Source organism: Arvicanthis niloticus, chromosome 2, assembly GCF_011762505.2.
Source record: "Arvicanthis niloticus isolate mArvNil1 chromosome 2, mArvNil1.pat.X, whole genome shotgun sequence".
In the NCBI taxonomy this organism is placed as follows: domain Eukaryota; kingdom Metazoa; phylum Chordata; class Mammalia; order Rodentia; family Muridae; genus Arvicanthis; species Arvicanthis niloticus.
Genome location: NC_047659.1, coordinates 82491324 through 82518734, shown reverse-complemented (window position 1 = coordinate 82518734; position 27411 = coordinate 82491324). Strand labels below are relative to the sequence as shown.

General features: G+C 35.9%; 1 protein-coding gene across 2 annotated transcripts in view; it reads right to left on the bottom strand.

Annotated features, from left to right (window-relative positions):
* Slc5a12 (solute carrier family 5 member 12) overlaps positions 1 to 27411 on the bottom strand; it is a 134921-nt gene that overhangs the window by 17027 nt on the left and 90483 nt on the right. For both annotated transcript variants that reach the window (XM_076929412.1, XM_034495415.2), the window contains 9 exons: positions 25346 to 25411; positions 23542 to 23593; positions 22632 to 22699; positions 20070 to 20224; positions 19813 to 19953; positions 16327 to 16456; positions 14949 to 15037; positions 12513 to 12625; positions 6294 to 6361 (listed from right to left, as the gene is read on the bottom strand). In XM_076929412.1, coding sequence (XP_076785527.1) covers positions 6294 to 6361; positions 12513 to 12625; positions 14949 to 15037; positions 16327 to 16456; positions 19813 to 19953; positions 20070 to 20224; positions 22632 to 22699; positions 23542 to 23593; positions 25346 to 25411 — 882 coding nt within the window. The remainder of the gene's footprint in view (positions 1 to 6293; positions 6362 to 12512; positions 12626 to 14948; positions 15038 to 16326; positions 16457 to 19812; positions 19954 to 20069; positions 20225 to 22631; positions 22700 to 23541; positions 23594 to 25345; positions 25412 to 27411) is intronic.

The following is a 27411-nucleotide window of genomic DNA, read 5'->3' as shown; positions in this document are numbered from 1 at the left end:
CCCTTAAAGAGGAAACAAAAATCCCTTAAAGAATTGCAAGAAAACACAACCAAACAGGTGAAGGAATTACACAAAAACATCCAAGACCTAAAAATGGAAATAGAAACAATAAAGAAATCTCAAAGGGAGCCTACCCTGGAGATAGAAAACATAAGAAAGAGTTCAGGAATGATAGATGCAATCATCACCAACAGAATACAAGAGATAGAAGAGAGAATCTCATATGCAGAAGATACCATGGAAAACATTGATACAACTGTCAAAGAAAATGCAAAATGCAAAAAGTTCCTAACCCAAAACATCCAGGAAATCCAGGACACAATGAGAAGACCAAACTTAAAAATTATACTTATACATGAGAGTAAAGATTCCCAACTTAAATGGCCAATAAATATCTTCAACAAAATTATAGAGGAAAACTTTCCTAACCTAAAGAAAGAGAGGCCCATGAACATACAAGAAGCCTACATAACTCCAAACAGACTAGACCAGAAAATAATCAAAACATCAAATGCACAAAACAAAACCAAAAAAATACTAAAAGCAGTAAGGGAAAAAGGTCAAGTAACATATAAAGACAGACCTTTAAGAATCACACCAGACTTCTCACCAGAGACTATAAAAGCCAGAAGATCCTAGACTGATATCATACAAACCCTAAGACAACAAAAATGACAGCCCAGACTACTATACCCAGCAAAACTCTCAATCACTATAGATGGAGAAACCAAGATATTCCATGACAAACCAAATTTACTCAATATCTTCCCACAAATCCAGCACTTCAAAGGATAATTGATGGAAAACTCCAACACAAGGAGGGAAACTACAACCTAGAAAAAGCAAGAAAGTAATCTTCCAACAAACCCAAAAGAAGATAGCTACAAATACATAATTCCATCTCAAATAACAAAAATAACAGGAGACAACAATCATTTTTCCTTAATACCTCTTAACATCAATAGACTCGGTTCCTCAATAAAAAGATGTAGACTAATAGACTGGATACATAAACAGGACCCAGAATTTTGCTGCATACAGGAAAAGCACCTCAGTGAAAAAGACAGACACTACCTCACAGTAAAAGAATGGAAAACAATTTTCCAAGCAAATGGTCCCAAAAAACAAGCTGAAGTAGCCATTCTAATATCAAATAAAATCGATTTTCAACCAAAAGTAATCAAAAAAGGAAGGACACTTCATACGTATCAAAGGAAAAATCTACCAAGATGAACTCTCAATTTTGAACATTTATGCTCCAAATGCAAGGGCACCCACATACATAAAAGAAACTTTACTAAAGCTCAAAGCATACATTGCACCTCACACAATAATAGTGGGGGATTTCAACACCCCACTCTCAGTAATGGACAGATCATGGAAACAAACTAAACAGAGACACAGTGAAATTAACAGAAGTTATGAATCAAATGGATTATAGATAGATAGATAGATAGATAGATAGATAGATAGATAGATAGATAGAGCATTTTATCCTAAAACAAAAGAATATACCATTTTCTCAGCACCTAATGATACCTTCTCCAAAATAGACCATACAATTGGTAACAAAACAGGCCTCAACAGATACAAAAAGATTGAAATAATCCCTTGCATCCTATCAGATCACCACGGACTAAGGCTGGTCTTCAATAATAACAAAAACAATGGAAAGCCCACATACATGTGGAAACTGAACAACGCTCTACTCAATGATGACTTGGTCAAGGAAGAAATAAAGAAAGAAATTAAAGACTTTTTAGAATTTAATGAAAATGAGAACACATCATACCAAATCTTGTGGAACTCCATGAAAGCAGTGCTGAGGAAAACTCATAGCTCTAAGTACCTACAAAAAGAAACTGGAGAGAGCATACACTAACAACTTGACAGCACACCTGAAAGCTCTAGAACAAAAAGAAGCAAATGCACCCAACAGGAGTAAACGGAGGAAATAATCAAACTCAGGGCTGAAATCAAACAAGTAGAAACAAAAAGAAATTTACAAAGTATCAACAAAACCAGGAGCTGGTTCTTTGAGAAGAGCAACAAGATAGATAAACCCTTAGCCAGACTAACCATAAGGCACAGAGACAGTATTCAAATTAATAAAATCAGAACTAAGAAGGGAGATGTAACAACAGAAACTGAGGAAATTCAAAAAATCATAAGATTCTACTATAAAAGCCTATACTCAACAAAACTGGAAAATCTGGATGAAATGCACAATTTTCTAGACAGATACCAGGTCCCAAAGTTAAATCAGGAGCAGATAAGCCATCTAAATAGTTCCATAACGCCTACAGATTATAGCAGCAGTTATTAACAGTCTCACCACCAAAAAAAAAAAAAAAAAAAAAAAAAAAAAAAAAAAAAAGCCCAGGACCAGATGGTTTTAGTGCAGAATTCTATCAGACCTTCCAATAAGACCTAATACCCATTCTCTTCAAACTATTCCACAAAATAGAAACAGAAGGAACACTACCCAATTCATTCTATGGAGCCACAATTACACACATACCTAAACCACACAAAGACATAACAAGAAAGAAAATGTCAGACCAATCTCCCCTATGAATATCAATGCAAAAATACTCAATAAAATTCTTGTAAACCAAATCCAAAAACACATCAAAACAATCATCTATCATGATCAAGTAGGCTATATCCCAGGAATGCAGGGATGGTTCAATATTTGAAAATTCATCAATCTAATCCACTATATAAACAAACTCAAAGAAAAAAAACACATGATCATCTCACTAGATGCTGAGAAAGCATTTGAAAAAATTCAACATTCCTTCATGTTAAAAGTCTTGGAAAGATCAGGAATTCAAGGCCCATATATAAACATATTAAAAGCAATATACAGCAAACCTGTAGCCAATATCAAACTAAATGGCAAGAAACTTGAAGCAATCACACTAAAATCAGGGACTAGACAAGGCTGCCTAGTCTCCCCCTACCCATTCATTACAGTACTGGAAGTCCTAGACAGAGCAATTAGACAACAAAAGGAAGTCAACGGGATACAAATAGGAAAGGGAGAAGTCAAAATTTTACTATTTGCAGATGATATGATAGTATACTTAAGTGACCCTAAAACATCCACCAGAGAACCCCTAATCCTGATAACAAACTTCAGAAAAGTGGCTGGATATAAAAATCAACTCAAACAAATCAGTAGTCTTTCTCTACTCAAGGGATAAACAGACTGAGAAAGAAATTAGAAACTATTCTCAATAAAAGAACTTCCCAGGGAATCAGCATCCCTGACATCAAGCTGTACTACAGAGCAGTAGTGATAAAAACTGCATGGTATTGGTACAGAGACAGGCAGGAAGATCAATGGAATAGAATTGAAGACCCAGAAATGAACCCACACACCTATGGTCACTTGATCTTTGACAAAGAGTTAAAACCATCCAGCAGAAAAAGGATAGCATTTTCAACAAATGGTGCTGGTTCAACTGGAGGTCAGCATATAGAAGAATGCAAATTGATCCATTCTTACCTCCTTGTACAAAGCTCAAGTCCAAGTGGATAAAGAAACTTCACATAAAACCAGATACACTGGAACTAATAGAGAAAAGGTAGGGAAGACCCTCAAATACCTGGACACAGGGGAAAAGTTCCTGAAAAGAACACCAATGGCTTATGCTCTAAGATCAAGAATTGACAAATGGGACTTCATAAAATTGTGAAACTTCTGTAAGGCAAAGGACACTATCAATAGGACAAAACGGTAACCAACAGATTGGGGAAATATTTTACCAATCATAAATTCAATGAAGAGCTAATAACCACTATATACAAAGAACTCAAGAAATTAGACCCCAGACAATCAAATAACCCTTTTAAAAAATGGAGTACAGAGCTAAACAAAGAATTCTCATCTGGGAAAACTCAAATATCTGAGAAGCACCTTAAGAAATACTCAACATCCTTAGTCATCAGGGAAATGCAAATCAAAACAACCCTGATATTCCACCTCACACCAGTCAGAATGTCTAAGATCAAAACCTCAGGTGATAGCAGATGCTGGGGAGGATGTTGAGAAAAAGGAACACTCCTCCATTGTTGGTGGGATTGCAAACTGGTACAACCACTCTGGAAATCAGTTTGGTGGTTTCTCAGAAAATTGGACATAGCATTACCTAAAGACCCAGCTATATCACTCCTGGCATATAACCAAAAGATACTCCAAAATATAACAAGGACATATGCTCCACTATGTTCATAGCAGCCTTATTTATAATATCCAGAATCTGGAAAGAACCCAGATGTCTTTCTACAGAGGAATGGATACAGAAAATGTGGTACATTTACAAAATGGAATATTACTCTGCTATTAAAAACAATGAATTTGAAAAATTCTTAGGCAAATGGATAGAACTAGAAAATATCATCCTGAGTGAGGTAACCCAATCACAAAGGAACACACATGGTATGCACTCACTGACAATTGGGTATTAGCCCAAAAGCCCTCACTACCCAAGATACAACTCACAGACCACATGAAGCTCATGAAGAAGGAAGACCAAAGTATGGGTGTTTTGGTCCTTCTTAGGAGTAGTAACAAATTACTCATGGGAGGAAATAATGGAGACAAAGCATTGGACAGAAAATGGAGGGGTCGTCTGGAGACTATTCTACCTGGGTATCCATCCCATGTGCAGTCGCCAAAGGTAGACGCTGATGTGGATGCCAGGAAGTGCATGTTGACAGGAGCCTGATATAGCTTGTCTACTTAGAAATCTGTCAGAGTCTGACATATACAGAGGTGGATGCTCACAGCTAACCATTGAAGTGATCATGGCATTCCCAATGGAGGAGTTAGAAGACTGAAGGAGCTGAAAAGGTTTGCAGCCCCGTGGGTAGAGCAATAATCCCAACAAACCAGAGCTCCCAGGGTCTAAACCACCAGCCTGGGAGTACATAGGGAGGGACCCCGGCTCCAGCTGTATATGTAGGGGAGGATGGCATTGTTGAGCATAGGTGGGAGAGGAATTCCTTGGACTAGTGAAGGCTGGATGTCCTAGTGTGGGGGAATTTGTGGGTGGGGAGGTGAGAGTGGGCAGGTGGGTGGGGGCATATCCTCATAGAAACAGGAGAAGAGGGAATGAGATAAGGGTTCGGGGGGTGTGGAAATGGGAAAAGGGGATCGCATCTGAAATGTAAATAAAATATCCAATAAAAAAAAAAGAAAGAAAGGAAAAAAAAAAGAGAATTCCATATGTGTGACATGTTGCCCATGAGTCCTGACTGTGGTAATTGTCTCCCTTGGAACATTTCACAGATTGAAACTTTTCAAGACACATTTTGTAAATTCCTGCACTAAAACAATACAACAGGACTTGAATACCAAACTTAAATATATGAAACACCAAAAACAATTAATTAAAATAAGTAATCCTGCTTTTATGGCACTAAAAATTATGGCCACCAGCATCACCTACAAGTACATGCCACATGACATACATATAGGGGTGATTTCTGTGAAGACGAAAGTAGACTGACTCAGTCCCATCATTCAGACATGTGGGACTTGAGATTCTGTTGGCTTCCATATGGAAAATCAGAATCTGCATATTGATTTACTATATTCAAATAGTAAAGAGGTAGAGTAAAAAAATAATAATTGTCTTTATTTACTCAGATGTGGCAAGAGAAGTGACTGGATCACTGTAGAGACACTCACTTCATCAGAAAGACAAGACAGGGTTTCCATTGCTAGCCTACCACCATCCATGCTGTGTGAACTGTGTGACACACACTTGAAACAGTCAAGTCAGTTGGGCCAGAATACTCAGCTGAACAAGGACAGAGGGATGAGTCCAACTCTCTTAACTCATTCACTACAGATATCAATTTCTTTCTATCAGTCTAGGGTTGTCTTGCCTCCTCTGGAACCTGCCATACCTTAATTACAAATAAACTGAAAATAGAAAATTCTCTGAAAATATTTTTTCATAGACTCGGTTTTATCAAATTGGTGGGTTTTTTTTCTAAAACTACTGCTTACAGTGAAAAAGAGAAAACAAAGGTTAAGACACTCGAGGGAATGTGAAAATGTATGTTCTCTGAACTGAGAAAATAAACCCATCATCGGTCATACTAGTACCACTTTCACCCCCTGAAAGTAGTTTTGGTTGACATTTTCATGTATGTTCCAATTGGATCTGGTGTTCATAAATATTAATGTTGGTCCTTAGAATAATAGGCATGGCATTAGAAATGGCAACAGGGAAAATTCTGCTGTTAAATCAAATGTCTTCTTTCTCTTTCATTACCTGTACAACACTCCCCATGAAGGATGCAACCACAGCCATGGTGGTACACATAATACCGAAAAGGAGACCTGCAAAAAAGAAAGCATATAAGGATAAATTTCCTTGAAGTCAACCCTGAGCACCTATCACTGTGTCCAGCTCCAGTCCTCCTGAAGGACTGTAGAAAGAATAATTTCTGCACACAGACAGCACAGGCTCTATTCAGCACATTTAAAACATTTCCTTGGGGAAAATGAACTTGGGTCCAGGATCTAAAGATTTCTTTCTGGCATTTCAGAAATCTGTCATGTAGAAAGGGTCTAAGCAAATCCAAGCTAATTTTGTGGGTACTAATTCCAGGTCAGCTACTTACCAGCAATAAGTTAAAGAAGAAGCTACTGGACTTTTAAAAATACAGACAGATTTTTACCTTTAATATACTGAATCAGCATTAATACATACTACCTCACAGGCTCCAAAATCTGAAAGCTTTTCTCACTTTTTCACTTTGGTATTTTATTCATAACATCTTTATGGTCCTTAGTAATGCTGTAACACTGTTACAATTAACGGTCAATTTGCTCATATATCAACATACAAATTCATTTACACATTAGGGAGCCTCGAGTACCACTCTCAGATGTCACAGAAGCTTAACATTGAAGTCATTGTATTGTCCAGTGACTTATAATTTCTTCTTTTTAAAGATTTTTTTTACACATTTCTACTTTAAAAACATTTTAAGATCATGTTCCTATAATAACTCCACAACAAAATAAAGGGAGACAGAGAGGGAGGGGGAGGAGAGGGGGAGGGGGAGGGAGAGGGGAGGGGGAGGGGGAGGGAGATGGGAGGGGGAGGGAGAGGGGGAGGGAGAGGGAGAGGGAGAGGGAGGAGGAGACAGTGGAGATATCGTTCTTAGTCAATGTGATCATTACTGTTTTAATAGATAACTTGGAATGGGCTTCAGGCAGAAATCTGACATTAGGCTAGAAAGAAGTAATTTCAGGCAGGAATCTAAATCTTAGGCTAAAACAAAGAAGGAGGCTTCAGACATGAAAATGACTTTGGGCTAGAACAGGGAATTAGGCTCAGTTATTTTGGTCATCTTGATAAGCCCTTAGAAACACTGATCATGGGAGTGTTCATGGAACTTTGTTTATTGCCTTGCTTGTTCTTTGACTATTTGTGTTTATTGTCTTGCTTGTTCCTTGACTATTTACATCTATTGTATTGCTAGTTCCTCAACCTAAAACTGACCTTAATACTTGCATGCAATTAAAATGGTATAAAAGCAGATTGGAAAAAATAAATAAATAAAACAAAAACAAAAAAATTGTCAACTTGGAAAAGTCTAGAATCACTTGGGAAAGGAGTCTCACTGAGGGATTGTCTACACCAAGTTGGTGTATGGGAGTGCCTGTGGAAGATTATATTGGTTACTTTGAGGTGGGAACCCACCCCCTAAAACACACACACACACACACACTGTGAGTGTTTCCACTCTCTGGATAAGAGATCTTAAAATATATAAAACAAGAAAAACAAGCTGAACACAGTATGCATGCACTCATTCTCTATGCTCTTGGTTGTAGGTTAACTAGCTGCTTCAAGTTCCTGTCACCTTGACTTCCCTGTAATCATGGACTTGTAAGATAAAATGAAGCCTTTGTCTCCTAAGTTGTATTTGTTATACTAGTTTATCCCAGAAAAAGAAATGAAACTAAAACACGTAAAACGTAAAGATTGAACTCAGCTCCTACAGTAACTGTTGATTCAATTTTATTATATCCTCTCTAAATGTTGGGCCCTATGCAAAACACCAGGATAATAAAGTCAAAACTGTTCTTTGAACAAAGGGTTCTCAGTCTGAGAAAGGACTACATTAAAGAAATCCAAAAATGTATCCAAAAATACTTTCACAAGAATGATGCTTTTGGATTTCGTCCTACAAAATCTACATCAGCTCCAATGATGAGGCAACACAGTTACAGAAATAACTTCTTCCTTAGTCATACTCTTCCATGATTATCTACCAGTAGTTGGAAATAGCATTGGCCACACTGCCCATTCACTCTCTGGGATCTCTAATTAATGTAGTGAAAAAGATCTACAGACTCCAGTGAGTAAATATGTGATTGCATCCATCTAACCTTGTTCAAACATAAATAAAGGAAAAAATATATTATCCTATCATTCATGCATAAATGAGACCACAGAGATTAATGTATATACAATGAATATTTCTGAAAATAATTCACCAAACAATCTGAAAAATATCACTTATAAACTGGCAATCTCAGTTTACAACAGGGAGTACATAGGATCATGTCAAGTGGATGTGAAACATTGACAATTTCACACACATATATAATATCTATGTAAGTACTTGAACATACACAGACCTTACAAAGTCTGGGTCCTTGTGGAATTCCATTTATAAGATAGTCAAGATAGGTAAAAATCTACAGTGGATAAACAAAATCTGGTTGTTGCTTTCCTCTAGAGGAAGCAGAGAGTAGATAATGAGAAAAGTCATGGGAAAGCTTTGTAAGATATTGGCCATGACAACATATCTTAGCAAATAATGGGGTTTCATAGACCAATGTATGTGCTGGGTAGTTTTACAACAAACTTGACCCAAGTTAGAGTCACTAGAGAAGTGGGAGCCTAAATTGAGAAAGTGCCTCCAAAAGATTGGGCTATAGGCTATTTGTAGGCCATTTTCTTAATTAGCAATTAATATGGTGTGGAATGGTCCTGACTACTGTGGGTGAGGCCATGCCAGGTCAAGTGGTCTTGGTTTGAATAAAATGCAGATTGAGTAAGACACTGGGGCAAGCTAGTAAGAAGCACCCCTCCATTGCTCTGCATCAGCCCCTGCCTCCAGTTTCTTGCCCTGTTTAATTCCTGCTTTTACTTCTTTCTACAATGAATGTTTATATGAAAACGCAAACCAAATAAATTCTTTTTTTCCCAACTTGCTTTTGGTCATGATGCTTCATCACAGTAATAGTAACCTTAGCTAGGACAATGGATTTGTCACAACTTAAAAAGTATGTACCTAAAAGGTTTTCATTTCAATTTAGGCATTTCTTATATTAAAAGCCTTGAAAGAGATATTAAATTCTCATTAACAATACGTAAGCTAAAATAATTATGGAAAATGAAATGGTGTTTGTAGTTTACTTTTAAATAAACAACTGGTATGGTGGATTAATGGATTAAGAAAGAGCTGGATGACTATGTAACAAAGTTTAGGAAAAAATTAATAGAGAATTGGATATTTATGTGAGGGTATTGATATGTTGCCACAATATTTTTATAACAAAATATAAGGAACAAGCATGAGTCAAAAGTAAAAATAACTACTGTGAGAAGATTTTTATTTGAGGCTAGTTCAAAGTGATATTGGGAGAAATCTATATATTAGGAAAAAAGTATGACAAAAACAACAAAGAAAAGTTAAAAAGAAGGGAAACAAACAGCTAAAATAAAGAATAAAGACATGGGTAATAAAACTGTTATAAACAATAATCACACTTCTGTAAAATCCAATTTAAATTTTATGAGTAGACAAAAGTTGGGTAAATGATTGTGTCTGAATTTTACACAACAACAAAAGAAGGGCAAAAAATATACCAATTTCATACTGATATCAAACAGCTTTAAAAAATGTTATTGGTTTGTGGCCATAACACCGTGAATTTAAGATCTAATCTGAGCTTTGAAGCTAAGCAGAGTCAAGCCTGGTAAATACTTGAATAGGAGAAAGTGTTGTGAGCAAATCATAATATCAATAAAAAGAAAAAAACAGGAAAGACTGAAGAGTAAGATATGGAAGAAAGAATAGAGATTTGAAGGAGGCCATTTAAATGTAAGGTAGTACCGAGAAAGTAGCTGTAATGAAAGAGAAACTTAGGGCAAGACTCCTCCCATCAAAGGCTCTAAATCGTAAAAATGCAAATGTCTTTGAAAGTAAAGACCCAAGGGTAGGAACGCCAGGTTAGGAGTTCCATGCTTACAAACTGCACTGGATACAGTCTTCCCCAAGATCAACAGCCAAAGCACACAGGGGATCCTTGAGCTGCAGTTAGTCATACAGAATGAAATTTTGTCCTTTGCTGGACAAGGGATTGAACTGGAGAAATGAGAAGCTGTGAGTAGTGAATGTGTTCAAAATACATGATATTTGAAAGAAAATTGCTATAAGAAGCTGATCACCGTATAATATGACTATACACTATAAAAGTAACAAAAATATAAAAAAATAAGCTATTGAATAAAGTATAATCATTGAACTCACACAATTTCAAAGCATACATAGGAAAATGCACAAGGTAAATTCCTACAAAAACAACTAGAAACAGAATTATATAGGTATAATTTTACTTGCAAACTAATTTTCTAAAGTACCTGACTTTCTGTATTAAGCATATATGGTACAATTACATGTACTTTAAAGGCAGCAAATTCGGGGGCTAAGAAAATAAGTGCTTGCTTTGTTATTTCAGAGCACACATTGTTCTTACAGAGACAACTTGAGTTGTCTTCAGCACCATATCAGGTAGCTCACAACTGCCTGCAACTCCAGTTCCAAGGGATCTGACACCCTCTTCTGACCTCTATGGGTACTACACTATGTGTACAAACCCATATTCAGACATACACATATGCATATAATAATCGAAAAACTAAAAAAAAATATTTAAAAAGCAGTGTTTGTGAAAATATAATTCAATGTGATAACTGCTTCAGTGATTATAATATGCAATTTTAATAATTAAAAATCAATGAGAATCTCATTCATGCAGATACTTTAATTGTATTAAACCACCACTATCTCCCTCCAATTATTGATGTCTCTTCCCCAAACCTCCCTCCCAACTTCCCTTCCTCTTTATTACACTTTAGTAATCTGCTGAGTCCAATTAGTACTATCAATACACTCATATATGTGGGGACAGCCACTGGATCATGACTAACCTATGAGAGACATCAGAATTTATATTTTTCTCTAGGTTACATATGAAAAATACTTCTTTTTTGTGACTTACATGTGAAATTTTTATCTGCTTTTAGAATATGTTTTACTTCCTTTAGTGAACTTTTCTGCTGAGAAGGAATATGACTTATTGAAACTTACTATCAGAAGAAAATATACATTTCTTTTAACTCCTTATACTCATATAAATCTAGACTTAAAATTTTATACATGAATAAACATAAAATTTAACCATTAAAAAAAGAAAATGGAATCTCTCTTAACAAACCACCATCAACTGTCAATCATCTACATCACACCCTTTCCACACAACCTCAGAAAATATTTAGATAAGGGGTCAGAAATATTATAAGAACCAAAGGTTGGAGAGAACCAGATTAAAACATTGTCATGTGGACATGATAAGAACTCTGCACCCATGAACTCACAACTGTAGTTGACTGCACAAGACCTGCTTAAGATCAAACCAGTCAATACTCTAAAGTGGGTGAGTGTAGAACAAGCCCACACCTCTAGCTGAAGAGATAAATACAGTTTCTACTTAAACAAGGAACACTCATTCCCTGAATTACATTAATTGATGTTTGGTTTCAAGAGATAATTATTAGATAAAGTGGCTAGTCATCTTCTGGCCACAACTTATCTATCCGTATATCCACTTATTCATGCATAAATGTTGAATCCTATAGACCTTGTAGTCTATCTTGAAATACAACAATCAATTTTACAATTTATTGCAATGAAGGAGAGCTGTAAGGTACCCTGACTCTGACAAAAGGTGTCCCTTTAAAAGTGACAGTTAATAGAAGCAGGAAAAGATTCATAAAAAGCAGGTGTTAGCCCTTGGTTAATGACAGAGAAACCACAAGTATACACCTTTAGGTACAAAGGGTGACTGCTGCCTTCTACAGACTGCAGCTTCCAGAGAGAGTGGAACAGAGCATTTCCTTGTGTAAAATGTCAGGTAAGATCAACTCAGCATTATCAAGAAACACTGATGTAAAGAGATTAGAGCATGAGATACCTGAAAAGTAGGACCAGAGCAAGGTAAACTAGATAGTCATTTCTGCCTGGTACCATTTTGGTAAGAAATTTGGAAGCTTGAGAATGTACATGTTTTTTCTCAGTGGGTTCTTATGTCTACTCATACATCCTGAACAGCACATGGAAGATTCTGATATCCATCCCATCTAACTCCCATAATATGGAATAGAATTTCCACCAGCTATACCTACATAAGCCTTTACTGATCCAGGTACTCAGAGAGTCGGAGAGATGTGGAAAACAGGTCTTGACAAAATCTTCAAAGGTCACTGTTGCTAAGGCATTGATGCTGGCAGCCACTGTGCTACAAAACGAAAAACAAAACAACACACAAGAAAATGGTCTGAACTAGAAAGGATGAGAAATATGTCAACCTTATCATCAAGGAGAAGCAAGGCAACACAGTCTTGAGAAATACAGATATTCACATATGTCCATGTTCTGGAACCCAGTGACCTACCTGGACTGCAAACCTTTATTTATTTAAATACTCTGAGAGAAGCTAAGTTTTCATTTTATAACTCCCATTAATTTCCCTTGGAAATATGGTAACAAACAGCAAACAATAGTGGAGGAATGTTTTACACATATACCAGTGTGTGTGTTTATGTGTATGTGTATGTGTATGTGTATGTGTATGTGTATGTGTATGTGTATGTGTATCTGTATCTGTATCTGTATCTGTATCTGTATCTGTATCTGTATCTGTATCTGTATCTGTATCTGTATCTGTATCTGTATCTGTATGTGGAGGGAAGTGTCACTCTAGATTCACTTGGAAGCAACAAGGAAGTGACTGTCCTAACTCCAAAGTAAGTGCAATTTGCCATTAATTAATAACATATCTATCTGTATACAGATACTGAGGTGCAAAGGTGACTGTTGCCTTTTACAGCCTGAAGCTTGCAGAGAGTCTGGAATGCAATTAGTAAAGGAAAAAAGAGAGAGAGCCTGCAAAAAAACAAAAACCAGCTAACAGCTGTGTTCTCTCTCTCTCTCTCTCTCTCTCTCTCTCTCTCTCTCTCTCTCTCTCTCTCTCACTAATCATAAAACTGAGTGTGATAGATGTACCAAAGAATCAGAAAGTTGGTGTTTTCTTTGCAAATTAGCATGAAAGCTTATTTAAATTCCTCACAGAGAACAAGAATCTTTTAGTTCAATAAATAGCTGAATTAAATTTAAAAGGTGAAAAATTATCAGCCAAGAATGGTTCCTTCTAAAGAATAGAATAAAACAATGATTTCAACTTCAATTATTTGTCCTTGTTCACAAAGCATAGTTATTTATGGAGACAAAGGAACATAATCCATAAATAGAAGAAAACTTCAAAAATTTTTGTGGCTTTAATAATCTGAGGAAAAAATATCCCAGAAAGTCAAATAAAAATAACTAAGATTTAAAAACTGCAATGTACAGAAAATTGTGTAAATAAAACTAATAACCAGCTTCTGATATACACAACATTATATGTTATATTTATTAAAAGCACTGACATCATTACAGCTGTAAACCAAGGGAGGACTACAAAATGAGAGGAATAAAAAATGTAGAGTTTATGAAGCATTTGAAATATATATAGAAGAATTAGGATGAAATAAAAGTAATATTTCAAGTCATTGGTGAAAAATTGGTTTATTTATTAAAAAGACAAATGGCTGGTAATTTAGAAGGGAAATATATCACTTCTCTACTTGATTTTTACATCACTTATATAGGGTAGATGATTAATAATTTTACCCATTAATAGCATAAGAAATATACTGTGCTATCCATATATTAAATATGATTTATCATTCAATATTTCAAAGATTGCTTGGCAACTAAGTAGTATGCTTCTGGATCATGCTGCTGGAAACAACCCTTTATAGGACAATGTAATGGAACCACAGAAGTCAAGTTGAAGGTGCAGTGGAGACCCAGTGAAGACAGAGAAGATAACAACATACATTAGTCATTGGAATAAACTACAGGCATCTGGAAAAACCAGGTTCAGGTACTGACCATGTGAGTGACCACAGAAAAGACAGACTTTAAATTGCTCAAACCCTAGGAAGCCCCCAGATATCAGACATGGAATGTCAAGGTTTAATGTCTGCAGTGTTGGGTTCTAATTTTGTCTTTGGTCAATCACCCCTTTTGTGTGTCCCACCAGAATTTGAAAGTGTGAAAATTTGTTTGTTTGTTTTTTTTCAGGTATTCACAGCTGAGTTTGCCCTAACCCTTGCGGGAAGACATTAGTCTTTTGATCAGTGCTGGAACAAAGTGAACACTTGAGTGTTTTGTGATGGAATGAATATAGACAACATTGAAGTAATAGCTAAAAAGTTTTAAAGTAGATGTGGAAAATACCTCAACATCCTGCATCCACACTTTACTCACTTAGCAAAGGGAAGTGTTCTCCCTCATCCTTAATAAATCTGCTTCCACATTTTCAGACTAATGACAGTGAGTGTAAAGTTTCTCTCTTACATGCTATGTGATACCAGTGATGAAATAGAAATGCCGCATTGCAGTGGCCGCTTGACACTCAACAAGTGCTCAGTAAACAGTTGGTCATAACCATCATCATTCCAGACAGCTCACCATCACCACTACCATCATCATCTTCAGCTTGTCAACATACTAACCTTAGAGTCCCACTAAAGGCACAAGCCATAAAAAGTCCTGGCAGACCTGGCATAGTTGCAAAAATCTCCATGACAAAATATGGCATCAGCTAAAAAAAAGGAGCAGAGATAGAGGGAGGGGAGAGGGGTTTATTAATAGTCAGCTCATCAATATCTGAAATGTTGGAATATAGATTTCAGCAACTAAAATTCATTTTCCAGTATTTTTTCAATGTGTGAATTTTCCTTGTATGTTTTCTCTGAATTTAGAGTTTATCTCTAAAAGCCCATCCTTAACATATGTCTTTCAGAGAACCTAGGTGTAGCCCAGCTTGTGGGAAAGGAGACTATACATGACAGAGTGGACCAGCTGAATACATTTGGAAAGAAAGGGAGAGTGAATGCTTCTCTTGAGAATATTATGTCTAAGTTTTTTTTTTAAAAAAAAAAAAAAACCATTTAGTGATCTATACTTTCATGACATATTTTGCTATGCTATGCTGGGAATATAATAATAGGTATTATGAGAATAAAAAATATTTGTTCAATTTTTTTCTTTTTTTATTCTTCAATCATTTTTTACAGTCCAGTCATTATCCACCTCCCGTTCCATCCTCCAACTGTTCCTCATCCCATTCCTCCTCCCTCTTCATCTCCAAGTGGCTGTTCCTGCCCCCCCCTCCCCATTCTACTAGACCTGCCCATTCCCTGGGACTTCAAATCTCTCAAGGATGAGGTGCATCTTCCTCTGCTGTGTTGGGAGCCTCATATCAGCTGGTGTATGCTACCTGGTTGGTGGCTCAGTGTCTGAGAGATATCAGGGGTCCAGGTTACTTGAGACTGCTAGTCTTCCTATGGGGTCACCCTCCTTCTTAGCTTCTTCCAGCTTTTCCCCAATTGAACCTATTTTTCAATTTTACTATTTAATGTTACCTTGCTTATTTTTTGTAATTTTTGTAACATGGTCTCATATAACCCAGGAAATCCTCTCAAATTTACAATGTAACCAATGCTAGCCTTAAATTTTTGATCATCTGGCTCCATTTTAAATCTGTAATTGCAAATACTTGACACTATGTTCATTTTTGTTCAGTTTTTTACTAAAGAATCATTAATAAACTTTAGACTACATAAAAAAGGAGTATCACCAACACATGGATTGAAGCATACCTTCTACTTAGCCTTAGCTGTCTTCAGACTTTGTCTTCATGAACAAGGAAAAGTGTTCTCTTTCTGTAGGCCTACTTCTATATATTAGAATGTACTGTGTGTGAGGTTACCCAGGAGTTATGGTAAGAACCTGGAGGCATGTGATTGGCCTGTGGAGGTAGGTTTATGTAGAAAAATAACTCCACCTATACACAACATATTCCTGCTATGAAACCATAAAAGTGCATACCTGGTCTGGTGCTGAAATAGCATTAGAAGTCCAGGGATCACAATCCCTGTAGTAGGAGTACATGATCAAGCCACAGAAGATGGCACATATTGCAATTATCCAGAGACCCAACAAGTTGAAGTACAAAGCACTAGAAGAGAGGACATGAGCAACTGACACATTGCAGCTCAGCAAAGACTGAAGGGCACACTTTGAAGATTCCAGAAAGCATTACAATTTACAACTTCACATTAAAGGAGTCATCACACTTTTCAGCATAATTACCAAATTTGAGTAAGTTGAGATTTTAGATGAATTTTCCTTTGAGTAAGTTTTTCCCCCAAATTGCAATATGTGTGGTATATGACCTATTTTCTTGTATAAAATTTTACATAATGATTATACCTATTATATAACTTTAAATAATTTCCCCCTATTCAATTGATGAAGCTGTCAAGAAAAGCCAACTTATATTTTAATATCTTTTCTTCAGAAATAATAGTGAGATAACATAAAAATAGACAAGTATTGGCTACAGTTGCTTAGGAGATGAAAACTGATAAAAACTAAAGTCAAAAATTTTAGAGACAATAGGAAGAATCAACAGTAGGACAATCATCTTAAACATTCTTTGCAGAAGTTAAATTTTACTCTACAACACACAAGCACAATTACACTTGGGTGCTTTTTCAAGATCCTAGCCATTACTTTGCTTTCATGTAGGCATTTGACTATCAAGATTTTACTCATATTCTCAGTCTTACAGAAGATTTGAAAGTAGGCAGGCCTTACATTGTGCTGATAAAATAAAAAAATCTCATTGTGAAGAGACTCATAATGGTTCTTTTTGTTTATTTGTTTTAATTCAGTCAAGATTTGAAGATAACTCCACATTTAAATATAAGAATATACACTTCTTTCATGGCAACCATGGCATGATGTTTGAGATACACACACACACACACACACACACACACACACAGAAAGACAAACATACAGACACCCACATATTGAAAAAGTGTATGGATGCAAGCATCTATATACATATACTTTTCCAATATATGTATATGTTATATATATGCATATATATGCATCCATACACTTTCCCAATATGTGGGTGTCTATATGTTTCTGCATAAACATGGCAGAATGTCTTTCCTTAAACATTGTATTGTTTAATAAATAATAAATACTTAACAAATGCAATATGTCATTCTTGGTGTTTTGGAAAAAAATTGATGAGAAATATATACTGCCTAATAGCCATTTACTAATTTATTAAAAGATAGAAATTCAATATATTACAGAAAAAGGTAATATCTAGGCATATGGCAAATACCTATTGTATTAACAATTAAAAGGTAGAAGAGAAATAATTTTCAATCTAGAAGTCTGAGGCTATGCTGGAATAAATAGAGATCTTATTTCAAAACTAAATAAGAATATTAAAGGAAAAGAAGAAAGTTATTATTTCAACAAAAGATTATTTTCTGTATAGATATATTTGATTCTAGGTTATCTAAAGGTAGATTTTTATTTGAATTTGATTTTTAAATGAATTTTAAGATCAAAGCCACATGTATTTTTCAGCATTACATTTATTTGATAAAGTGATGACCATGTTTTTGGAAAGCTTATTTAATATAATTTACTGTAATAAAATTTTCATTTATCATTGGTGGCTTGATAGAATGCTAGATATATATTTGATCTTTTTATTATAAAATATATATAATATATTATAAAATGAATTATATAATATATATAATATATATAATTATATAATATATATAATTATATAATATATAATAATTATATAATAATTAATATATATATATATATATATATATATATATATATATATATATATATATAGTGATGTAGCAGTTCCTACTCTAGAATTCAACTTACAAATGGCTGAGTTATTTCGAGACAATTCTATGTCTCAAACGGTGAAAATAAGGAATTTACATTGAAAATATTTTAAAATTGCATGAAGAAGTAATCATAATGACTAGACTAGTGCCAGGAACCTTGAAGAGTTTGTCTAGGGTTGAAATGCCATTTTGAGTGAAATTTGGGGATTTCTGATAGTTGTATAAAATAATAGAAAAATGTCTTTGGTTTCTTTCTAACAAGTGGGCTGTTCTGAAATTTTTGCTGGACCCTAGAAATCTAACTATACCTATTCTCATATTCTGCAGTAAACTGCCCCTGTGAGAGCTGCAGCAGCCACAGACACATTGCCTTACATGTTATACTTCTTACATCGCTCCTTAGAAATATTAAGGTTAGCTACCTGTGTTGAAGAATCCTGAAGAAGAGAGTTAGATATGGAGGGACCTTTGATTTGCAAATGTAAAGTGAAGCTTGGTTTGTTCCATTTTTTTTTTTTTTTTGTAAGTATCTACATTTAGGGAAACAAAAGCTTAAGACGATAAACAACTCCAAGAGCTAGAGCGACTCAAAGGGATGAGCAAGCAAGGAGGTTATTCAGCTTTAAACAATAGCTTCTATTCTTTGCTTTACTTCTGTGTTCATATTGTAAAAGCTTCGTGCCTGTATTTCCTTAGTGGTACCACAAGAAATTTTTGAAATGAAGCTGCTACCTGATTTCAAATTTCTTTTCAAATTAACTATTTAAAATGTCAAAATGTGTCTCAATTTACCCCCTAACACATACAAAATAAGCTACAGCTGAAGATAGCACACAATGAATCAAAAATGACTGGGCCATCTTGCATTGGAGACTGTAAGCAAGAAGCAAGATTTGCTCCTCTTCCTTACTCAATGAACCTAATCTAGTCTATTTATTTCTCAGTAAATAAAGACAAAACTGAATTGAGAGAAAAGCCAAGCAGAGTATGCTGAAATGGAAATAGTTATGATCGACTGAAATAGTTGTTGAAAGGGCTGTATGAATACCTGCTACATGGGCATGTAGTCCTGCATTTGGATTCTAGCACTCAGGTGAAAAGCAAGACATGGCTGCATTCAGGGGCTGGGAAAAGCAGAGAGATAAGAGTATCACTGGGCTGCCTCTCTAACTCCAGGTCCAGGGAAAGAGCATATCTCAAAGCAGTAAGACCTACAGGGGCCTGATGGCATATGCCTTTAACAACACTCAGGAGGCAGACATAGGCATATCTCTGTGAGTTTGAGGCCAGCCTGGTGTACTTAGTGAACTTTAGGGCAGCTAGAGCTATATATGAAACCCTGTATCAAATAATTAACAAACAAACAAAAAATTGTGATGAAGTAGGCATTCAACATTCTCCTCTAGCTTCTACATGTATGCACTTACCCTGCAACACATACTTCTGTATACACCATAGACCCATGTACACACACACACACACACACACACACACACAAGCAAACAAAGACTTTGCTCAGATTAAATAAATATCTTCTTTTATTTCTCTCTTTCACATGCATGCATACTTTAATAAGGTAAGATAATATAAAAAGATAATATAGAATTTTTTTTCTTAATTGACAACTTACAGCTTAGCATGCTTTTCTGTTTTGCAAGAGATGCATCTCTGGATGGTTGATTGGTTCACTCCATAGATTCCAAGCCAAGTAAAAGTTCCTCCTACTGCAATTGTCCAAAAGGTGTGCCGTCTGAGAGGATCTACATCAAAGCTGTGACACAGAAAGAAAGGAATAACGGAGATATTTTCTTGATGCCTTGCTGTTATCATTTTGTAAGGCCGTGTAATTAAATTTTATAAAGCATGAAAAGATAGCATTGGACATACTCAATAATGTGTAGCCGGGATCCATTTCGTGCATGTTCTAATACATTGTTGAAGCCACCAACATGATTTGATCCTTGAATGAGGACTGTTAAAAAGCCCACAATCATGACAACCATCTGAAATGCATCTGTCCACACCACTGCTTTCAAACCTCCCTAAAATGAGAATAATAGTACAAGTTATTGAAAATAATATCTGTAACACCTCCAACTCAGACAGTCTCCCCAATACTGAATCACATATGAACTCATTCTGAGCTGTTATTGAGCACCTTTTAAAGGGCAGATCCTGGGTTAAATATGACAATAAAATGGGAAGTGAAGAAGATAGGTCCCCATGAAATAATTCTATGAGTTTTTAAGGTTAATGGTGGAATTGGAAATTAAGAATAAATACAAAATTTTACTTAAAGTGTTGGAAGAGTAATCAAAGACTAGTTACTTTTGAGAAGTACAGTCACGCACGTAAGGACCTGGAGTGAGGAAGTGACAGGGTAAATTCTGAAGAATAAATAAAAATTTATGAGGTTCAGCACACAAATTGAGAAGGGAAAAGAGATGTAGGTTTCTCAGGAAATGAGAGAACCCTGGTAGACACAGATGTGAGATGTGGATAGACAAAAGGGCACATTGGTAAATTTGCTGGAAGTCAGAATGGATATATTTAGGCAAGACCATTTAAATGATTTCCCAAGAGCATAGAGAGCAATATGATGAGATTTGTTTCACAATAGCCATTGGTCAACTACAGTGAATTACAAGGTTGCAGTAGAATAGTAAGTTCTAAGTTATTCTTGATACCCAAGATAATCAATGGTTCAAAGCAGGGCAGAAAAGGAAAAAAGTCTGTAGTTTTGAGAGATATTCAAGAGATAAGATTCCCAGAGTGCACTAAATACAGATGAGGAAGAAATGGAAGAATTCAGTGCAAGCATACAGGTTCAGCTGTACAAATTTAGAGTTTTAATGTAACTAGTGGTAGCACATTTTGGAAACTGAACGACAAAGAATAAGACAGAGAGACAGAGTCAAAGAGAGACAGAAGACAAACAAATAAACACACACACACACACACACGGAACAACTAGGAAGGAATAACTATTAGTTTCCACATATATATGGAATAAATATCAGTTCTACATACATGTGGAGTGAGGAGTTTTTAAAGCAGCATGTGGTTAGACAATTACACCAGAGTTTCAGAAAGTTGAATCAAATAGTTAAGTTTACCATATTTATTAGGCAAAAAATTAAAGCAGTGAATATCTGCCTCCCTCATAAAGGAGGGAGCAGGAAGAAAACAATGCCCATATTCGTCTCCAGGGGTCCTAAATTAACAGAGGAATTAACTGAGGCTAGGGTTGTATTCTTTTCTTTCTGCATTTTAAAAGTTCCACAAATGGTTCTAATGTAGAGTTCTTGCTGAAAACATGTGGGCAGAAAAAAAAAAAAAAGGAGAAAAATGAGAGCTTGCTGTATCATTCCAGCACTTGAGTCCCCTAGGCCCATCATGAACATGGCAAAGGCAATTAGGGAAAAATTAAATGAAGTGGCATATAGAAGTGTTTTGCAAGAGAGTAAGTGCCAGTAAAATGAAAGGAAGTAATATTTTTAACACTAAAAAATCAGAATTATCATCCTGTTACTCCTCCAGAGTGTCAGTAACTTCTATGAAAAGTTGACATAATTATCTTTAGTTTGAGAGGAAAGAAGACACTGAAGTTGCCCACCATTTACTTGGTAATTAAAATTAAACCATAATCTGAATCATTGAAGTCTCTCCTAAAAGCATTGCATTTGCATATAGGTTTCAAATAATGCTTTGAAGAACAATAAATCACCCCCATGACCACATACACATCTCCAATATAGCACTATCTTGATTGTCTTTAAAGAAGCTATCCCCAACAAGCATGGGAACACATGGGATGCAAAGGAAGACAGATCTCTGTGAGTTTGAGGCCAGCCTTGTCTACATAGTGAGTTCCAGGATTGAGTGCAAATAGTGAAACCCTGTCTCAAAAAACAAAACTAACAACTATGTTAATTCTTTCTGATTCAAACCTCAGCTTTTTGGTACTATGAAAACAAAAGGCTTCCATTTTCAGAACATACGTATTATTCGTTGTATAAGATTCTGCGCATAACTAAATGTCAGGTGGTCATCTAAGAGTACAGACTGTCAAATGTCCTCTCCCTCCCTCCTTCCCTCCCTCTCTCCTTCCTCTCTCTCTCTCTCTTTCTCTCTCTCTCTCTCCTTCTCTCTCTACCACTATATTTAATTAGTCTAACTGCACTGACCACTAAATTGCAGATGACCTGTATAGCAGGAATCACTTTTAAAAAGCTCTTCCACTGATTATTTCCCAGGTGTGTATCATCCACAAGATCAAAGAATAAAGAAAGTACAATATGAAAGTCATTGCTGGATAACTAAATTGCTTCCATTTTGTTTTACAATAGCAATTTCTTTCATTATTAGGTGGCTTCTTGTTGGACACATATCCTTACCCCACATTAGGAGGTAGTTCATAACAGTTTGTTTTCACAGCTCCATACATACCAAGCTACAGTAGAATGTGCAAACGATTCCTGTTGCAAACACAGAGGCCCATAGATTAAAACCGGTCACTACAAAAGAAGAAAAGTCATTACAAAACAATAAAGGAAACTTCTCCACACACAAAAAAAGTAACAGCAAATTTGGCCTCCTCTGATTATGCAGCTTAGATCCTAGATCCAGTTTTATTGTTGCTTTGAGTTAATTTTCTGAGTAATCTGAATTCACCTACATTGATTCTGAAGCTTTTCTCTCTGCCATTTATTTGTAAAGGTCTATGTAAGCATTACTTGGAGGAAGAATGTAAATTTCAAGATTGCTGTTAATTTTTTAACATTAAGTGTATATTTTATGTAATTCTAGGCAATGCAGTAAATAATCTTGAAGCAGTTTTTGAAGAACTAATACTTCCCAGTTCAATTAATGTCACTGCTGTGTTCTTTTAATATGGGAGATGTCACTGAGAAAACGTACCTTTTGTATTGTTAGTTTTCTTTTATTTTTATTTCCAGGATTCTATTATCTTGAAAGGATCAGTTATACATCTGAATGTAGTCATAGACACCCTTTACTCTTATGTTAAGATATTCTGCTTTATGAACTGGTCTTCAACACAGAAGACATATATAGAACTTAGAAATATACAATAGCAAATCTGACACAATTTCAAATATTGGAAAATAAAACTGAAACACTGAAACAAACCACACATGACTGAGATGTGTGTTTATATGCAAGAAGACTCATAAAGCAAAATCTAGTAAGAGTTTTATATTATTTTCAGTATTGAGTAGACTTTTCAAGCTTCACATATGTAGTGACCACTAGAATATCTGCCCCACAAGGTATCAAGTATATATTTTCAAAGCTGAGAATTCAGAAATTTTGAGACAAAGTATGCCCAGTAGCTCACCTTGGTTGAGAGCCAGAGCAGGGGCGTATACCACGACTCCTGTGTAGAGAATCTGTTGTAGACACAGGAACAGACAAAAAGTTGGAGGAGGTGGAAGCCTGACTAGAAAGTTCTTTTTTGACCTTAGTCCTTTTTTGTTCCAGGTTTTCTATTTTTAAATTTTTTATTGAAAATAAATTATTGTCTCATACTTCCCAAGGTCAGTTTCCTCTCCCTCCATTCCTCTCAGCTCATTTCCACCCCCTTCTTCCCAGATCCACTCCTCCTCCATTTTGTTTTCAGAAAAGAACAGGCTGCCAATGAGGGAAAAACAAGATATAATAAGACACAGCAAAGGCCCTTATATAGATTCTGGACAAGGTAACCCAATAGGAAGAGTCTCAAAAGCAGGGAAAAATGTCAGAGATACACTTGTTCCTCCTATTAGAAGTCCCACTAAAACAAAAAGCTAACAGCTATAACATATATGCAGAGAACCTGACGCAGACCCATGTGGGCCATGCTTGCAATTGCTTCACTGGTGAAAATTCATTAGCTTCCATTTTATTTTAAGCTGAATTCTATTATCTAGAACTATGTGAATATGAATCCCAAGTGAGTCCCATGGCTTCAAAAAGCAAATATTGGGACCATTAAACAAGTATTGCTTTTTAACCAATTGGTTGTCTAGCATCAAATTGTTAGCACTGAAAACATACATACAAGTGGCATTATATGGATTGAACATGTTATATTTAGTAATATATATTTAATACATGTGCATATATAATATGCACACAATAACAATTAGTGGATTAAAAGAGACTATGAATTTGAAAGAGGCAGGGTTGGGTAAATGGGAGGGTTTGGAAGGAAGAAAGGGAGAAATCTTATATTTAAATTACAATTTCAAAAGTAATAAAGATAAGACTGATTGGGATAGAAACCTTATATTGTATTTGATACACTCAGTAGTAATGAAATAATGGTAACTGCCAAAAGGGGAAAGTATTACCTGCCTCCTATTTCCTAGACAAATCCTTCAGGCAGAGACAGAATTTTAGGAGAGCAGAAGGTTATGTTGTAGCAGAAAGTACTTGGAGAGGAGGAAGCAGCTTTTGCATGTGTGGCAGCTTACAGAATCTAAAGCCCGTGTGGAGAAAAAGCCCATAAGAGAGAAATAGGTGTGTTAATGGAAATTACTGCAGTAGAGGCAAAGGGACTTATAGAGAAGCAAGCATTTCTGGTGTGACTCAGTTTATTGGTTTTAAAAATTAAGCCAGGAATAGTAGTGCATGCCTGATCCTAGGAATCCAGATACGGAGGCAAGACAACGTCTAGCCTGAGTTATATAGATAGTACGTGTCTCAAAACAAAAACAATTTACCAGATCATTCCATAATTAAATCTTTAAAAGTTAGAGAATGAAATAACTTTGAAGAAAAATATTTACCCTGTTATCTCTAACAATTTTTTTTTATATATTTTCTGTTTGTTTTTAGAAAAGGTCTTGCTCTTTATGTAACCAGAGTGTCTATGAATTGAAGGAGACCCATCTGCCTCCCAAATGCTGAGATTAAATGCCCGAGCTTCCATAACCAGCTTACAATTTGTTCCCAGTTGTTTGTCCAGAAATAAGGACTCTAGGCTGGGTGGATTCATCTCAGGGATTCATTCTCTAAAAGTGTTATCTCTAGAAAAAGGTAGTAACTTCTTGGAAACAAAGCTGTTCTTTAACTGAGATCATTTGCCTACAAATGAACAGAGCTGTAACTGTATCTTTTCACCTTCATTTTGCAACCCTTCCACAACCCCTGCTCCTCACCGTCTGCACAATGTAGATAACGGTTGCTGCATAGCGAACTGGTTTGTTGAATCGTAGCTGTAAGTACTAGCAAACAGAAAGAAAAACAATCAGTAAGCCTTAGATGAGCTGTGTCTTAGTAATGTGTTACTGTGAAGCGACACCATGACTATGGAAACTCTTATAAAGAAAAACATTTAATTAGGAGTTGATTACAGTTTCAGAAGTTTAGTCCATTGTCATCAGAGTGGGAAGCATGGTGGCACACAGGCAGACATGGTGCTGGAGAAGTAGCCGAGAGTTCTACATCCTGATCCACAGGCAGCAGGAAGGGAACCTAGCTTGGGCTTTTGAAACCTCAAGGCACAATACAGCTTTCCAGTCACCATTTTCAGGGCACTCAGCAAGCTCACAGGTCAGCATTATTCTTTGTCCTGGCATCAGCATGCCTCACCCATCGCTATGGTGGCCACCATGCTCCTTCAGCATCCTGCAGAAAAAACACAAACATGCCCTCTTCCCCATACTTAATACCTGATCGGGATCATGCCTTATGCCAGTAAGTGGATCCTTCCCTTTCACCTATGCACGACCTAAGACATGCTCAGTCTTGTTAATGAAATAAAAAAGAGGGTGAAACGGAGAGCCTTTGGGGCTGCTTGGCAAGAATCTGACATGCTCCAAGGACAAGGAAATGGGCTGCTTGGCGGGAATCTGACATTAGGCTAGAACAAAGAAGTAATTTCAGGTAGGAATCAAAATCTTAGGCTAGAACAAAGAAGTAATTTCAGGCAGGAACCTAAATATTAGGCTAAAACAGAGAAGTAATTTCAGACAGGAATCTAAATTTTAGACTAGAACAAGGTAATAGGCTTCAGACATGAAAATAACCTTGGACTAGGACAGGGAAGTAGGCTCAAATACTTGGGCATCCTGATAAGCCCTTAGAAACAGTGATCATGGGAGTGTTCATGTAATTGGATTTAATTCCTTGCTTGTTCTTTGACTATTTGTGTTTATTGTCTTGCTTGTTCCTCGACTATTTGCACCTATTGTATTGCTAGACCCTCAACCTAGAACTGACCTTATTACATGCATGTAATCAAAATGGTATAAAAGCATAAAGAAGGAGGGGAGATGGAATAGGGGGTACTAGGGAGGGGAAATGGGGAAAGGGATGACATCTGTATTGTAAATAAATAAAATAGTCAATAAAAAAAGAGAAAGAAATCTCAAAGCCCATCCGCACTGATATACTTCCTCCAACAAGGCCACACCTCTTAATCCTTCTTAGGTAAATGCCACTCTCTGATGACTATGCATTCAAATATGCAAGTAAGTAGGACCATTCTTACTCAAACCACCACAAGCAGCTGACATTTTTTTTTTTTTTTTAGTTTCTTAGTATTCCTTTGAATATAGAATTTGGGTTTATAATACTATTTTATGGTATATTTTCTTGGAAGTAACCAGAGGGAGAAAAGCATGGATTGCTAAAAGTAAGCATATATTAATATTTAGTTCTTCATCTTTTTCGAGACAGTTATGGAAGACAAGAGGATTGGTTGCATGAAAGTGTATTCCTCTTCCTTTTCTAACCAGAGGTCTTCCTGTTGGACTCGCTGATGGCAATGTATCTTTTATGACCCTTCTGCTCACAACTTAGCCTAAATCTTTGTTTCTTCTTTTCTAGACTAATGTTCTTGTCCTCTCCTTTCTAGACTAATGTTCTTGTCCTCTCCTTGCACATTTTAAAACTAAGCTTTGCAGTATATTCTCTGAGTGCATATCCATGACATTGTGTCTCTTAGGAAAGCTCTGATCACACCAATCTCAAAATCTCTAGTGATTATGACTGCCAAAACAGTGTATGCCTTTCTGGTTTGATCTGCTTTATTGCATGGCTACACCTGTCTATCTTAATTTGTATCTAAACTGCTAATTATTATATTATTATTTTAATATTCTAATTGGCACAGAATTAAACCACTTTTCCTTTCTATTTTGTCTGTCAGCTCCTTCAAGTTACCCTTTCTCAAATCCCTTCTATTCCCCTCCACACATTGATAGACTTTATTATTATTATT